At 47.6% G+C, this 15,781-nt stretch overlaps 1 protein-coding gene and 1 long non-coding RNA gene across 2 annotated transcripts; one reads left to right on the top strand and one right to left on the bottom strand.

Annotated features, from left to right (window-relative positions):
• The first annotated feature begins 1,289 nt into the window (after positions 1 to 1,289).
• Positions 1,290 to 14,829, top strand: NPPC (natriuretic peptide C). Its single transcript, XM_039327382.1, is given in 4 exon segments — positions 1,290 to 1,680; positions 2,123 to 2,496; positions 2,498 to 2,538; positions 14,081 to 14,829. Coding segments are annotated over 4 exon segments (633 nt in total). The 5' UTR covers positions 1,290 to 1,470; the 3' UTR covers positions 14,089 to 14,829.
• On the bottom strand, positions 5,683 to 12,567 carry LOC120300860. The gene is made up of 2 exons (XR_005554761.1): positions 12,535 to 12,567; positions 5,683 to 8,480 (listed from the first exon to the last, which is right to left on the bottom strand). It is a non-coding gene; the product is annotated as an uncharacterized LOC120300860 (long non-coding RNA).
• Positions 14,830 to 15,781: the final 952 nt, after the last annotated feature.

The following is a 15,781-nucleotide window of genomic DNA, read 5'->3' on the forward strand; positions in this document are numbered from 1 at the left end:
TGAGTCTTGGGAGAGGGGGTGGTGGTCTGCCATTGCTTCCCCCCTCCCAATTTCTAGGGCAGTCAGCATCCTCTGGGTCTCTGGATTTTGCAGTGTGGGGTCTGCAATGTTTGTGTGTGTGTGTGTGTGTGTGTGTGTGTGTGTGTACACAGAATCCCTTGAAACAGTTTGAGGTCCTTTCCTTAGGATCTCACCATCTTCCTTTCTGGCTCCTTGGATCCCCTGAAGACAAAAAGGGTTGGGGGGGGGGCAAATGAGCAATCCTATGATACCTTGATTAAGATTCTGCCCCCCTTAATTAGAGATCCCTGGGGGGGGGGACACACTGGGAATTTCCCAACCAACAATTGGGGAGAACAACCTCCCTTGGGTCAATGGGAATTTAATCCAATTTTTAAGTATTCCCCCATCCCACCCCTGGAATTTGAGACATTAGGGAAAGAAAGAAAGAAAGAAAGAAAGAAAGAAAGAAAGAAAGAAAGAAAGAAAGAAAGAAAGAAAGAAAGAAAGAAAGAAAGGGGGGGAGGCAGAAAAAGAAAGATTTAAAAAGAAATAAATTGAAAGAAAGAAAAAGGAAGGAAGGAACGAAGCAACGAAGGAATGAAGAGGGAGGGAGGGAGAAAAAGAAAGATTTAAAAAGAAATAAATTGAAGGAAGGAAGGAAAGAAGGAAGGAAGGGGAGGGGGAGGCAGAAAAAAAGATTTAAAAAGAAATAAATTGAAAGAAAGAAAGAAAGAAAGAAAGAAAGAAAGAAAGAAAGAAGGGGGAAGGAGAAAAAGAAGGATTTAAAAAGAAATAAATTGAAGGAAGGAAGGAAGGAAGGAAGGAAGGAAAGGGGAGCGAGAGGGAGAGAAAGAAAGAAAGAAAAAAGAAAGAAAGAAAGAAAGAAAGAAAGAAAGAAAGAAAATGAGCAGGAGAAGAAGACTGCCGGGGGGGGGAGGAGAGAAGGGGCTCTTAAGCCCAACTTTTTGCCAGCCTTCCCCAACTCAAGGCGTTTGCAAGCGTTGGAGGGACTCCCACGCCCATGGTGCCCGGCCGTGCGGGGATCTCGAGAGCGGAAGCCCAAGTCTCTTGCCAGCGCCAGGTCGGAGCTGAGCTGAGCTTCGGCCCCAGAGCGCCCCCTCGGGGCCCATCCCGCCCCCCCCCCCCGAGGCCAGGAGGCGGCGGGCGAGCGATTGATCGCTGGATCGCGACGCCTCCCCCCCTCCTTCTTCCCCCCCCCCCCGCCGGCCGGGGCGGAGGATGCCGTCGGTGCGTCACCTGCAGGTTGCTTATATAAGGCGCGGAAAGCGATGCCGGCGCTGCGAGCGAATCCGGCTAAGCAGACAAGCGCGGCTTGACCAGACGCTCTTGTGGCAAAGCGCCCGGCTCGACTCGGCTCTGTTCGTCTCAGCGGTCCGCGCCGTCGAGGATTCTCTCTCTCGCTCTCTCGCTCGCTCTCTCTCTCTGCCGGCGCCTGCGCAGCCCGGGATGTTCGTCTCCCGCCTGGCGGCCAGCGGGCTGCTGCTCCTGGCCCTGCTGGCGGTCTCGCTCGACGGGAAGCCGGTGCAGCAGTGGTCGCAGAACTGGCCGGCTCCTCAGATTCCGCCGCTGGTGGTGCAGGAGTGGCCGCCGGGTCATTATATTCTGCCGCTAGTGGTGCAGAACTGGAAGTCGCCGACGCAGCTGCAGGCCCGCGAGGTGAGTCGTCGGCGGGCTCCGCTGGCTCGCCTGGGCTTTGCTCGACGGGGCCCCGGGCCTGCTTTGGCTCCGTCTGGGGGGGAGGCGGGAGGGCGCTTGGCGGGACTGTAGTCCCCTCTCCGGGTTAGGAATCCCGGAGAGGGGACTACAGTTCCCATCAGCTCCTCTTAAGCTGGCCATTGCAGCCGGGGAGCGCCCGGATGGAGCGAAGGGGCCGCTGGGTGGGGGGAACGGACGGCGGGACCCCCCCTTTTTTCCCCCCTGTACCCGCCCCGTCAGATCCGTTTTCCTGCAAACCCCCTGCACGACTCTTCCCCCCTTTTCCTCCACGCTCCCCTCCCCCCTCGCGATCCGGCCTTCGGGGAACGGGCGTCCCTCGTCCCCGGCGTCGGGCTGCCGTCCGGGGGAGCGGCTCTGCCGCATGACTGCCGTTGCCTTGCAGAGTCCGGCGAGCGGAACGACGGCCTTGCGGGAGGAGCTGAGCCTGGGGCCCGAAGCGGCGCTGGACACCCCGCCTGCTGGACCAGACGTCGGGCCCAGAGGCTCGAAGGCGGCCGCTGCCCCCCAGAGGCTGTCGAAGAGCAAAGGGGCGTCGGCGACCTCGGCGGCGTCGCGGCCGATGCGAGACTTGCGCACCGACGGCAAGCAGGCGCGGCAAAACTGGGGCCGGATGGTGAACCCCGACCACCACTCAGCTGCCGGCGGCGGCGGCGGAGGAGGAGCGCGTCGTCCGAAGGGGCTGGCCAAGAAACGGGCGGGCAACGGCTGCTTCGGCCTCAAGCTCGACCGCATCGGCAGCATGAGCGGCCTGGGCTGCTGAAGCCGTCGAGGACGGCGCGAAGGCGACACCTGGCGGCGGTGAGTGGCGGCGCGCCCGGCCTCAGTGGCTCTTGCGGCGCAATGGGTCGAGCGGTGGGAAGGAGGGGAAAGGAGAAACACACACACACACACACACACACACACACACACACACACGAGATCTGGGAAGGAGGGGAAAGGAGGAAAAACACACACACACACACACACACACACACACACACACGAGATCTGGGAAGGAGGGAAAAGGAGAAAAACACACACACACACACACACACACGTGTGATCTGGGCCGGGCTGAATCAAGGTCGAGGGTTTCACCTCGGTGGTATCCGAAGCAGAACATCCAGATTCAGTCACCGCTTTGTTCCGTACGCTATCAACCTTGTGAACTCTCAAGCTTCCTCCTCCCGTTAGGTATTCAAGATGGACAGGGATTAATATTTATACGCTACTTATATGTCAGGGTGTAGGTCCGTATGTATGTTCTATATAGTATATTTAAATGTGTGTTATGTAAATGTACACTTTGAGAGCAAGCAACTAAATTTCATTTTTAATGTGCGCCATTGTGCTCACAGTAAAAAAATGACAAAGGTTTATCTATCTACCTCTACCTATGTCTAGCTACTGCATCTATATGTCTATCTGCCTCTATGCCCCCCTCTCTATCTATCATCTATCTATCTATCATCGTCTGTCTATCTATCTATCTATCTATCTATCTATCTATCTATCTATCTATCTCTAGCTACTGCATCTATATCTATCATCTATCTGCCTCTATGCCCTCTCTCATCCTATCTATCATCTATCTACCTACCTATGTATCTACCTACCTACCTATGTCTAGCTACTGCATCTATATGTCTATCATCTGCCTCTATGCCCCCCATCCTCCCTCTCTCTCTCTCTCTCTGTCTGTCTGTCTATCTATCTATCTATCTATCTGTCTAACTCTAGCTACTGCATCTATATCTGTCTATCATCTATCTGCCTCTATGCCCTCTCTCATCCTATCATCTATCTACCTATCTATGTACCTACCTATCTATCTCTACCTATGTCTAGCTACTGCATCTATGTCTATCATCTACCTGCCTCTATGCCCCCCTCATCCTATCTCTATCTATCTATCTATCTATCTATCTATCTATCTATCTATCTATCTATCTATCTAACTCTAGCTACTGCATCTATATCTGTCTATCATCTATCTGCCTCTATGCCCCTTCTTTCATCCCCCCCCCTCTCTCTCCATCCATCCATTAAAAGGCAGGGCTGTGCCTTTGCGGGTCTGCTGTTTGTCGGGATAGAGAAATTTTAGGGAGGTTGGTGATATGGGGAGGGGCACTGAAAAGACCTGGGGGGGGGGGAGCTGAGTGTTCAGACGATGTGATTTTTCCCATTTCCCGAATCTGTTTTCAGGATTCGCACACGATTTATTTACAGGCAGTCCTCAATGTCCCGCCTGCAACGGAGCCCAAAACGTCCGTTGCTAAGTGAGACATTTGTTAAGGTGAATTTTGCCCCATTTTACGACCTTTCGTGCCGCCGTAAATAGGAGTCACTGGCTAAGCGTCCGAATTCGGATCGCGTGACTGTGATCAAACTGCATGGTGGTGAAAAAATGGTGATGCAACTTTTTTCAGTGCTGTTGCAACTTAGAACAGTCGTTCAGGGAACTGTTGTAAGTTGAGGATTACCTGTATTTGTTGTTTGTTTATTTGTTTATTAAATTTATTAGCTGCCCATCTCATTGCGAAAGGATTCTGGGACAATGGGACTGTAAAATAATGAACTCACTAAGGTTTGCCTGGCTGTAAAACTGGAAGGAATCCAAGCTAGGCGTGTTGGGAAGTAGCTGTCAACTGACCTGGGTTAAGTGTATTGTGTGAACAGAGCCTGGGATGGATGGTCCATTATCCTGCCTTTCTTGTAGATGGTAGTGTTGCAGCAGGGAGAGTCCTTGGTGTGTCAGATGATGGACTCTGTAGTTTTTGAGCTACAGAGTGTTGTTCCCATAAACCTGAGAGTGCACTTGTTAAAACCCGCTGGGAATGCTGGGAGCTGAAGTCTTGAACAACTGGAAGGATTCAAGTTGTGGAAGGATAGTCTGGAACAGTTTTTCTGGAGCTGAGCAACTTTAAGATGGGTGGACTTCAACTCCCAGAATTCCCCAGCCAGCACAGCTGGCTGGGGAATTCTGGGAGTTGTAGTCCACCCATCTTAAAGTTGCTCAACAACTTTATGATTTTGCAGACCACACAACATTAATTCCTGATTTGAGGCAAGCTCAGATCTGGAACTAATATAAGTTTCTGAGTAGCCAGTTGTGGACGCTTTAACTTTCCCCTTTTTCCCCCTTATTTGTGAAATTTATTTGCTGCCCATCTCGTATCCAACAACTCCGCCTGGCTTACAGTATAAAAACAGGAACACAACAAAACATTTTGGCCCAGCAGAGGTGTTAACACTGAGAAGGAACCCCCATTGGTCTGTTTCCAGAGCTGAGTAGTTGTGCAAACTGCCAATCCTGATTTTAGTATGTAAAAACTCTGACTAGAACGCGCTGAAGTAACGAGACGAGGTTGGCTGTGTTCACATGAAACACTGATCCGGGTTGTATAAACACAGGACTAGCCCTATTGCTGGCACTTCTCCAGTTGTTTGAGTGACAGGTTTAGAGACTGACAACCCAGTCTTCTACACAGGTAGTCCTCAGCTTACGACAGTTCATTTAGTGGCTGAGCAAGGGGTTGGAATAGATGACCTCCAAGGTCCCTTCCAACTTTATTATTTTAGGGACCTATGACCGTATTTCACACTTACAACCGTTGCAGCAACTCCGCGGTCACGTGATCAAAATTCAGTCCCTTAGCCACTGATTCGTATTTATGATGGTTGTGGCGTCCCGGGGTCACACGATCCCCTTTTGCGACCTTCTTACCATTGAAGTCAATGGGGAAGCCAGATTCGCTTAACAACTGCGTCACTAATTTAGCCACACGTTAACAAAGGTGGAAAGAAATGTTGTAAAACGGGGCAAAATTCACTGCCACCGTTTTTTAAATTTATGTACCGCTCCTCCCGGTCAGCCTGCAAGCCTCGTTAAAAACAAGGTGCCAAGCATTAAATATTAAAATCGGAGATTATGAAATAAGGTGGTTTTTTTTAAAAAAAAGAAAGAAAAAGAAAGAAAAAGCCAATTTTAAGACAGAACACGCATTTCTCTTAAAAGTGTTCACATTCAAGGCTGGGAACCCTGCAGCTGGCATAGCCAGCAGGGAAGTTATTTTATAACCTGTTCAATCTCGGTAGGAAAACCCACTGCCAATTTTGCACCAAAACTCTTGATTCTCCCCCACGATCCTCAAACGGAAGCCGATAAAATTTCTCTAGGGCTGGAAGACTCGGTAAGAAGGGCTTCCCACCCCAGGAAAAAGGCAGAATTTGGGGTCCCAGACATTTTTCGAGCAATGTCTCGAATCCCAAAACCACAACTGTGCGACAGGGTGGCGCATTTTTTTTTTCCACCCCTTAAAAACAATCCTCCGATTTGGCCTCCACCTGTTTCTGGCTAAATGAGGCACTGGGCGTAATTATAGTCGGCCTGGTTAGCTTTCTAACCAGCCGGCTGGAAAAAGTTTATTTCTCCATTTAAAATAAAATACGTATAAATATATACAGACGGCTTTTGCGAGCGCTTCTTGCACATCTGCTACATAGCAGAGATGGTTCCAGCCCCAAATTGGCGTGAGAAAAAAAAAAAACTATAAACAAAAGAGGATTGATCCCAGCATGAAAATGTCTTTACTGGCTGCGTTTATTTTATTAATTGTTTATTTCAAGCGTCTGCACGCCACGCTTCCCGCCTAGATTTCTCCCATCGTCCTCAGATAATGCCATTGTGCGTGATGGTAGCGGTGATCGAGGATATTTAAGCAGATCTGGAAATCCTGCAGTGCAGATTTACCTCCAGTAAAATTCCCACTGACTAGGCAGAGATTTGAATACAGGTAGTCCTCGCCTTAGGACCGCAACGGAGCACAAAATTTAGGTTGCTAAGCGAGACATTTATTAAGTGAGTTTTGCCCCCGTTTGACGATCTTTCTTGCCGCAGTTGTTAAATGAATCACTCTAGTTGATAACTTAGTAACCTGGGTGTTAAGTGAATCTGGCTTCCCCCGTGACTTCGAACCGTCACTAAACGAACTCGAGAAGTCCCTGTAGCGGCCGAAACGCTTCTTAAGGAATCTTTTCACTTGTTTTTTTTTTTTTTTTCCATGACTCAAGACCAAATTAATTTCTTTTAAGCTGCCAAATTGCCAGGTTTTGTTTTGTTTTTGTTTGTTTCTTTGTTTCTTATAGCAATGCCTGCAGAAATTCTGGACAGGTGCTTCTCTAATCTTCCCCACGGAGGTTATTCTGGTTTTTTTTTTTTTAGGTCTTAATTAAGTCTTTATTAAAAGGCTGCCGAATATGAAGACAGCTTTTTATAGCTGCAAATCTGGTTTGGGAAAATCCCTGGCAAAGCAGAAAAAGCTTAAAAACGGGATGACATGAAATATTGAGCGAACATCTGGAAGGAAGGTCAGCTTAGACCTGGGTTTTCCAAACCTTGGCAGCTTGGACTTCAACTCCCAGAATTCCCCAGCCAGCGTGCCTGGCTGAGGAATTCTGGGAGTTGAAGTCCCCAAATCATAAACGGGCCACGTTTAAAGACCCCTGGCGTAGACTGTTATTAACCTACAGGTAGTCCTCAGCTTAACGACCACAATTGAGCCTGACCTCTCTGTTGTTAAACGAGACACTTGCCAAGTGAATTTTGTCCGTTTTACGACCTTTCTTCCCCCGTTGTTAAATTTAATCATTGCAGGTGTTAAATTAGTAACACAATTGTGAAGGGAATCTGGCTTCCCCGTGGACTTTGCTCGTCAAAAGGTCACCCGAAAAGGGGATCCCGTGATCCGCCGGGGACACTGCAGCCGTCATAAATAGGAGTCTGTTGACAAGCATCGGGATTTTGATCACGTAACTATGGAGATGCCGCAACGGTTGTTAAATGTGGGGAAAATTCCCCCCCCCTTTTTTTTTTCCAATGCCCTTGGTAACTTTGCAAGTCCCTTTTTTTTCAGGGCCGTTGCAACTTCGAACGGTCAGTAAATGAACTGTTGTAAGTTGAGGAGTCGCTGTATTCAGGTTGACAGTAGGGAAGATTCGGTTACTTTGGAGAGAAACCGCAAAGCGAAAACAGGAGTGGCATGTGAGCATCCTAAATTTAGGGCCTCTTCATCAACCAGACTGATGCCGGGAGCGAATTGCTTTGCTTAGCAACCGCTTGTGCACAAAAAGTTGTTTGTCTACGGAAGGTCCCTGTGTGAATTGGACAAAGGGTTTTTGTGTGTGTGTGTGTGTGTGTGTCGGTGGAACTTTTTGAAAAGAGCAGGGATTGCATTCACGATTCCCTCTTTGAAGTGGATAAAAGAAGGAAGCTCTTTTGGGGGGGGGGAATTAGCCATGCTCGCACGCTCAGTGTCGTGGTTGCGACATAGTTGTCAGTGCAACTTGTTCACCTGCGATGCTCAGAAAGATGAACTCTGCCTTCTCAAGGGTTAATCCATTAGCATTCGGGGTCTCTGGGACCCACATTTTCCCACTTAATTAAAAAATTTAGTTAACCACAACTTCGGACGTTGCGGGGGCTCCATCACTGGAGGTTTTTAAGAAGAGGCTGGACAGCCAGTTGTCTGGAATGGTAGAGGGTCTCCTGCTTGAGCAGGGGGTTGGACTAGATGACCTCCAAGGTCCCTTCCAGCCCTGTGATTCTATGATTCTGAGATAGATAAATAAGATACATGATAGACGGACGGATGGAAGGAAGAGCTTGCCTCTAGAAGTTGTGGCTGCTCCAATACTGGAGGTTTTGAAGAAGAGACTGGACAGCCATTTGTCTGAAATGGTATAAGGCAGCGGTTCTCAACCTGTGGGTCGGGACCCCATTTGGGGTCGAACGACCATTTCACGGGGGTCGCCAAACAACGCAGTCCGCCATTTTTTTCCCCCTTTTCCTTAGCTGTGCTACTCCCTTTTATTCTATTGGCTTTTGAAAGCCAATAGAATGGACTCTCTTGAATAGAGTCTAATTCTATTGACTTTCCAAAGCCAATAGGAATTGTCCAGGCTGTCTCTGCCCTGCTGAGCCCGCCAAAAGTCCCATTCTACAAACGATGCTGCACCAATTGTCCTCGACTTACGACCAGTTGAGTAGTCCTCGACTTACGACCGGTTGAGAGTCGCGGCATTAAAAAGGTTGAGAACCACTGGTATAGGGTCTCCTGCTTGAGCAGGGGGTTGGACTAGAAGACCTCCAAGGTCCCTACCAGCTCTATGATTCTATGATTCTGAGATAAATAAGATGGGTGGGTGGGTGGGTGGGTGGGTGGGTGGGTGGGTGGGTGGAAGGAAGGAAGGAAGGAAGAAAGGAAGGAGGGAGGGAAGGAAGGAAGGAGGGAAGGAAGGAAGGGCTTGCCTCCAGGTGCTCCGATACTGGAGGTTATTAAGAAGAGACTGGATAGTCACTTTTCTGGAATGGTAGAGGTCTCCTACTTGAGCAGGCGGGGGGGGGCTGGACTAGAAGACCTCCAAAGTCCCTTCAAACTCTGTTAGCGTGTTAATGATTGGTGTGCATGGGGATGAAGTCAATTGAAGCTTCTTTTAGTGACTTGCAATCTCATGAGAATAAGACCTGATGGAGAAGGTTCAGCTGTGGAGGGGGTTGGGCTAGAGGATCTCCAAGGCCCCTTCCAGCTTCTATTCTGATTGATTAAACTCCCACCCTCCCTCAGAATACAAGCAAGCAAGCAAGCAGTTCTCTGGGTGCACATCTCCTAACTCCTAAAGTCTAATAAGAGATTTAAACTAAGATGAACATTTCACAAGGAGACCTCGTCTTAACAAGCATTCATTCAGTGACCATTTGAAGTTAAAATGGCACTGGGAAAAAAGTGACTTATGACCATGTTTCATACTTATAACGGTTGCAGCATCTCCACAATCACCTGATCAAAATTCAGACACTGGGTAAACTGGCATATATTTATGTTGGCTGCAGCGTCCCAGGGTGTGTATGTATCGCGTGATCCCTTTTGCGACCTTCCAACATGCCAAGTCAAATGGGGAAGCCAGATTCGCTTAACAACTGTGTTACTAAGTTAGTAACTGCTGTGAGTCACGTAACAACTGTGGCAAGAAAGGTTGCAAAATGGGGCCAAACTCCGTTAACAAACGCTCGGTCTCAGGGGATCCCCATTTCTGACCTTCCCAGATGGCTTCGGAAAAGCAAAGTCAACGGGGGAAGCCAGGTTCGCTTAACGACCGTACGACTCACTTCGCAACCGAAGCGATTCGCTTAACGGCTGTGGCAAAAAAGGTTGTAAAATGGGGCAAAAAACAACTGCCTTGCTTGGTAATGGAAATTTTGGGTTTCGTTTGTGGTCATAAATTGGGGGCTGCCTGCACTAAATTGCGGCAGAAGGAGGCTCCACTACTAAGAGATTAGATTTGGTTGTAGTGAGGGAGCAACAGAGATAAACATCCTCTTATTTTAGTTATTTTAAAGCAGGGGTCTTCAAACTTGGCCCTTTTAGGACTTGTGGACTTCAACTCCCAGAATTCCTCAGCCAGCATGTCCACAAGTCCTAAAAGGGCCAAGTTTGAAGGCCCCGCTAACAAACAAAATGGAGGCTGGCTGAGGAATTCTGGGAGTTCAAGTCCACAAGTCCTAAAAGGGCCACGTTTGAAGGCCCCGCTAACAAACAAAATGGAGGCTGGCTGAGGAATTCTGGGAGTTGAAGTCCACAAGTCCTAAAAGGGCCAAGTTTGAAGGTCCCTCTAACAAACAAAATGGAGGCTGGCTGAGGAATTCTGGGAGTTGAAGTCCTAAAAGGGCCAAGTTTGAAGGCCCCCCCCCCCGTTTTAAAAGCAACACAAAAACAAAATGTTGCAATTGACTCATGTTTATGAGGGTTGCACTGGCCCCGGGATGTTGTGATCCCCTTTTGTGACCTTCTGACAAGCAAAGCCAATGGGGGAAGCCGCTTTCCACTTAACAACCGTGTTCCTAACTTAACAACTGCAGGGATTGGCTTAACACATGTGGCGAGGAAGGTCCTAAAATGGAGCAAAATCCACTCAAATAAATAAATAAACAATGCTTTGCTTAGCGAGAGTTAAAACTTGCTGATCTAGCAAGGGCCAGTCAGCCTTAGCAGTGGAAATTTCAGCCTCCGTTGTGGTTGTTAAGTCGAGGAATGACACACAAAGCCCAGATTGGAGCGCCTCCTGATTTTCATGAACATCTTTCTAGCCCTAAATCTTGTAAAAATTTATAAAATGTACCTAGAGTTATAAATAAATGAGGAAATACAGATTGGGATGAAGCTGCAAATCACAGTGACCCAACCCGCGTCACACTTACTAGCCATCAAATCTGTATAAATGAAAACTCTTAAGACATTTTTTTTTTTTTACCTCAGCGCCACACATATAAAATGGAGGTTGGGTTAAATGTGCGTGGTGCGGCCACCATTTTGACTTTTCTGACCCCAAGAGACCGGCCTTCCCCTTCTCCAAGCAAGCAAAAAGAAAGATTTGGGGTGTCCATGCTGACTTGTTTCCAAAATTGGCCTGGCTGAGAGATTGCATTTTGTTGGCCTCTGATCCAAGTTCAGACCACCTTTTAACCATCTTAGGCAAGGATCAAGCCAGTGCATTCACACAACAAGCTAAACTCCCCCTACTCTTCCTTTCCCCCTCCCGGGCTTAGATTATTGTACAAACCCCAATTTGGGGGTTAGTTTACAAAGCAATGCTTTGTGGGACCTCCGAAAGCTGATGACCTCAGTAGCCAGATTGTACGAAGGCGACCTTGCCTTGCCTGCATCTTTTACATTCAGCCTCCTGTGTGTCTAATATGGGGGGAGGTCTTTTAGAGGGTCATTGAGGCCACTTGGAGGCTTATCTGTGTCCTCAGGGCCACCTGAGTGGTGCAAATGGGCGTGGAGCCTTCTTGGAACCGCTGAAAGGACTGTGTTGTATCCCAAAGCTGCTTTTTTTCATTAGGCAACTGGACTTTGTTTTTTCTTTGAAGACGTTTCGCTTCTCATCCCAGAAGCTTCTTCAGCTCTGACTGGATGGTGGGGAATGGAAGGATTTATACGCTTTGCAGTCCGCTGGTCATTTGCCTTCTTTTAGAGGGTCGTTGAGGCCACTTGGAGGTTTATCTGTGTCCTCAGGGTCAGCTGAGCAGTGCAAATGGATGTGGAGCCTTCCTGAACTGCTGAAAGGACTCTGTTGTAGACTGGAGATAGGTGATGTCCCTGAGGACACAGACAAACCTCCAAGTGGCCTCAACCACCCTCTAAAACAGTGGTTCTCAACCTTTTTAATGCCGCGACCCCCAATCAGTCGTAAGTCGAGGACTACCCAACCGGTCGTAAGTCGAGGACTTCCCTGCCTGGGAGTGCCATGCATGTGTGGTGCCGCCTCCTGCGCCGGCCGAGGCATAACTGGCAAAAGGCAGCGACGGCGCAGGCCGACCACCGGCTACCAGCTGGCCCAGCCCAAGGGAGGTAAGGCACCCGCCGGGCCCCACACGCGCCAGCAACCTTCCCTGCGCCCGCCGGCCTCCCACCTCCCACCCCTGGCCCTCTTTTACTTACATTTTTAGTAGTTGCTCAGCAGGGAGGGGTGGAAACTTCCAGACAGCTCGCCTTCGCTGCAGACAACTTGCAGCACCGTTTGCAGAATGGGACTTTTGGCGGGCTCAGCAGGGCAGAGACAGCCTGGACAATTCCTATTGGCTTTTGAAAACCAATAGAATTAGACTCTATTCAAGAGAGTCTATTCTATTGGCTTTCAAAAGCCAAATAGAATAAAAGGGAGTAGCACAGCTAAGGAAAAGGGGGAAAAAATGGCGGACTGCATTGTTTGGTGACCCCCGTGAAATGGTCATTCGACCCCGAATGGGGTCCCGACCCACAGGCTGAGAACCGCTGCTCTAAAAGAAGGCAAATGACCAGCGGTCTGCAAGAGGAGTATAAATCCTTCCTTTCCCCACCATCCAGTCAGAACTGAAGAAGCTTCTGGGATGAGAAGCAAAATGTCTTCAAAGGAAAAAACAAGTCCAGTTGCCTCATGAAAAAGCATCTTTGGGACATTTATTGATAGGCCTTAATCTTGACGGACCACGCACAGTGGAGGATTTGTTCCTGGCCACCAATAAAGCTATTCAGACTGCTATAAAGGTAGTCCTCAACTTAAAAACAGTTCATTTAGTGACTGTTCAAAGTTGTGACAGCACTGGAAAAAAGGGAGTTAGAGCAGTGGTGGGATTCAGCCAGTTCGCACCACTTCGGCAAAACCGGTAGCTAATTTTTGGTTGCCCAGGCCCAGAATGGACTTCCAGAAGCGGCATCCACACCGAGAACCGGTTGTTCACCTATTTGAATCCCATCAGAGTTATATCCGGTTTTTTTCACTCTTATGTGCCATCGCAGCATCCCCGTGGTCACATGATCAGTGTTTGGATGCTTGGCAACTGCCTCATATTTATGACGGTCGCAGTGTCCCGGGATCACGCGATCCCCTTTGGCGACCTTCTGACCGTCAAAAGTCAATGGGGGAAGCCAGATTCACTTTACAACCGTGTTACTGACTTAACTGAAGCGATTCATTTAAGAATGGTGGCAAGGAAGGTCGTAAAACGGAGCAAAATTCATTTATAAATATTTTGCTTAGGAAGAGTTAAGTTTGGGGCTCTGTTGGGGTCGTAACCTGAGGGGCTATCTGTACTTTCTGGGCCTCAAATGCTATATAATGTCCACATAAGAGTTCTAAATGCCTTCTTTTGTTTTGATTTGTACCTTCGTTGTATAGTTATTCTAAGTTTTTTTCCCCCTTTATTATGCTAATTTAAATATTACATTCACTCTGTTTAATCTAAGACGTTTTGGACTCGGAAAATAACTATCTAAGGGATGTTGACCAGTATTTTCAACGAAGCTTAGCCCATGGTTAAAATTCACAATAATCTGTTTAAATCAGGATAGTGTAGCTCCATGCTAAAGTACCCTTTAAGCAGGTAGTTTATAGATAGTCCTTGATAGCTAACCATAATTGGGAAAAAGCTAAAGAAGTCGATAGTTCAGTGACTCTTGCCTGATTTTACGACTTTTTTTTTTTATAAAGGTTTCTAAGTGAACTGTGCAATTGCTAAGCGAATTAATCTTGGTGAATCAGCACTGTTGTTGCAAGGTTTCCAAGTTCCAATTAATCAGAACAGAGCTGGAAGGGCCCTTGGAGGTCATCTAGTCCAACCCCCTGCTCCAGCAGTACACCCTATATTATTTCAATCCAGTCTCTTCTTAAAAACCTCCAGTGATGAAACACCCACAACTTCTGGTGTGGCAAGCTGTTCCACTGGTTAATTGCCCACCCTGTTCAGAAGTTTCTCCTTGTAATTCCAGGTTGCTTCTCTCCTTGTCGGAAGCTCTTTATGACTATTTTGATGCTTTTCTTCCAGGTCTCTGAAGGGACACCCCATCCCATCCGCGGACATTTCTGGACATCTCCTGCAATTCATCCAGGGATCCCAGGCTCACACAGCCTGTCTCCTCTTGGTACGAGCACTTGAAGCAGAACCAGCCATTTTTGAGTGGGAGGGTTCTGGGTAGGGTTGGACTGAGTTTTGCGCCCCCAAATCTTCCTATCTTACCTAATATATACATAGATGCCATATATATCGATAGATACAAATACACCCAACACAAAAACACACCCGCCCACAACTTCTTCCCGCGACAAAGGACCGTTTAGGGAGACGGAGAGAACCAGCTGCGTATGCCATCCAGATTGCTGTTTGTACATTCGTGTCATGCATAAATGTATTTAAGTTGTAAAAGCTATTTATATATTGTTTATAAAGAGATATTTATAAAAAAAATTATTTATGTAAACTAAACGAAAAGGGGTCGAGCATTGTAAAGTTTTTTTTTTTTTCCCCTTCTCATCCTGAATATTCGGAAGGAAAGAAAAAAAAAAATTCATGGACAATTGGGTAGCCTGTCTTGCGTTTTAATCGGGCGCAGTCTTTTCTTTCCGAAATGGGTGGTTTGAACAAGGCTTTTAGATACCACGGATAAGAGTAAAAATGCATTTGTAAAGAAATCGCACGCTATCTACCAAAGGTGTAAAAGAACCCGACGCGCCGTTTTCGTCGTTTTTAGCAGAAATAAAAAAAAACCACTTTTCAAAAGGGTCCTCAGAATTAAACTCACTAGTCTGGAGGTGATTTATTTATTTTTATTGCTTGCTGAATTTGAGTCTGTCCTCACTTTTTGCACCAACGTATAATTTCTCTGAGAGCTGAACGAATATGGTCCTCTTCGAATGATCTTCGCTCTTCTTTAAAGCGCAAGGGTCAATTCTAAATGCAGGTGGTCCTTGATGTACGACCACAACGGAGCCCCAAATTTATGTTGTTAAGTGAGACAATCTGTTAAGTGAGTGTTGCCCCACTTTAAGACCTTTCCTGTCCCAGTGGTTAGGTGAATCACTGCAGTTGATAGGCTAGCAACCAGTTGTGAAATGAACAACTGGCTTCCCCGTTGACTTTGCTTGTCAGAAGTTTGCAAAAGGGGATCATGTGACTTTGGCACAGAGCAACGGTCATAAATTTGAAACGGTCGCCAAGCAGCAGAATTTTGATCAAGTGAGCATGGGGAGCAGTAACTGTGAGAGGGATCTCGGAGTCCTAGTGGACAATCCCTTAAACAGGAGCCAGCCGTGAGCTGCAGCTGCCAAAAAAGCCAACCCAGTGCTAGGCTGCATTAACAGGGGGAGAGAATCAAGATCAAGTGTTGATACCACTTTACAAGGCCTTGGTAAGGCCACACTTGGAATCCTGCATCCAGTTTTGGTCACCATGATGTAAAAAAGATGTTGAGATTCTAGAAGGAGTGCAGAGAAGAGCAACAAAGATGATTAGGGGACTGGAGGTTAAAACATATAAGGAACGGTTGCTGGAATTGGGTATGTCTAGTTTAATGAAGAGAAGGACGAGGGGGGACATGATAGCAGCCTTCCAGTATCTCAGGGGCTGCCCCAAAGAAGAGGGAGTCAAGCTATTTTCCAAAATGCCCGAAGGCAGGACAAGAAGCAACAGATGGAAACTCATCAAGGAGAGAAGCAACCTAGAACTAAGGAGAAACTTCCTGACAGTCAG

This window comes from Crotalus tigris, unplaced genomic scaffold, assembly GCF_016545835.1.
Source record: "Crotalus tigris isolate CLP2741 ecotype Arizona unplaced genomic scaffold, ASM1654583v1 scf7180000024361.1375286210:1436186, whole genome shotgun sequence".
NCBI classification, from domain to species: Eukaryota; Metazoa; Chordata; class Lepidosauria; order Squamata; family Viperidae; genus Crotalus; species Crotalus tigris.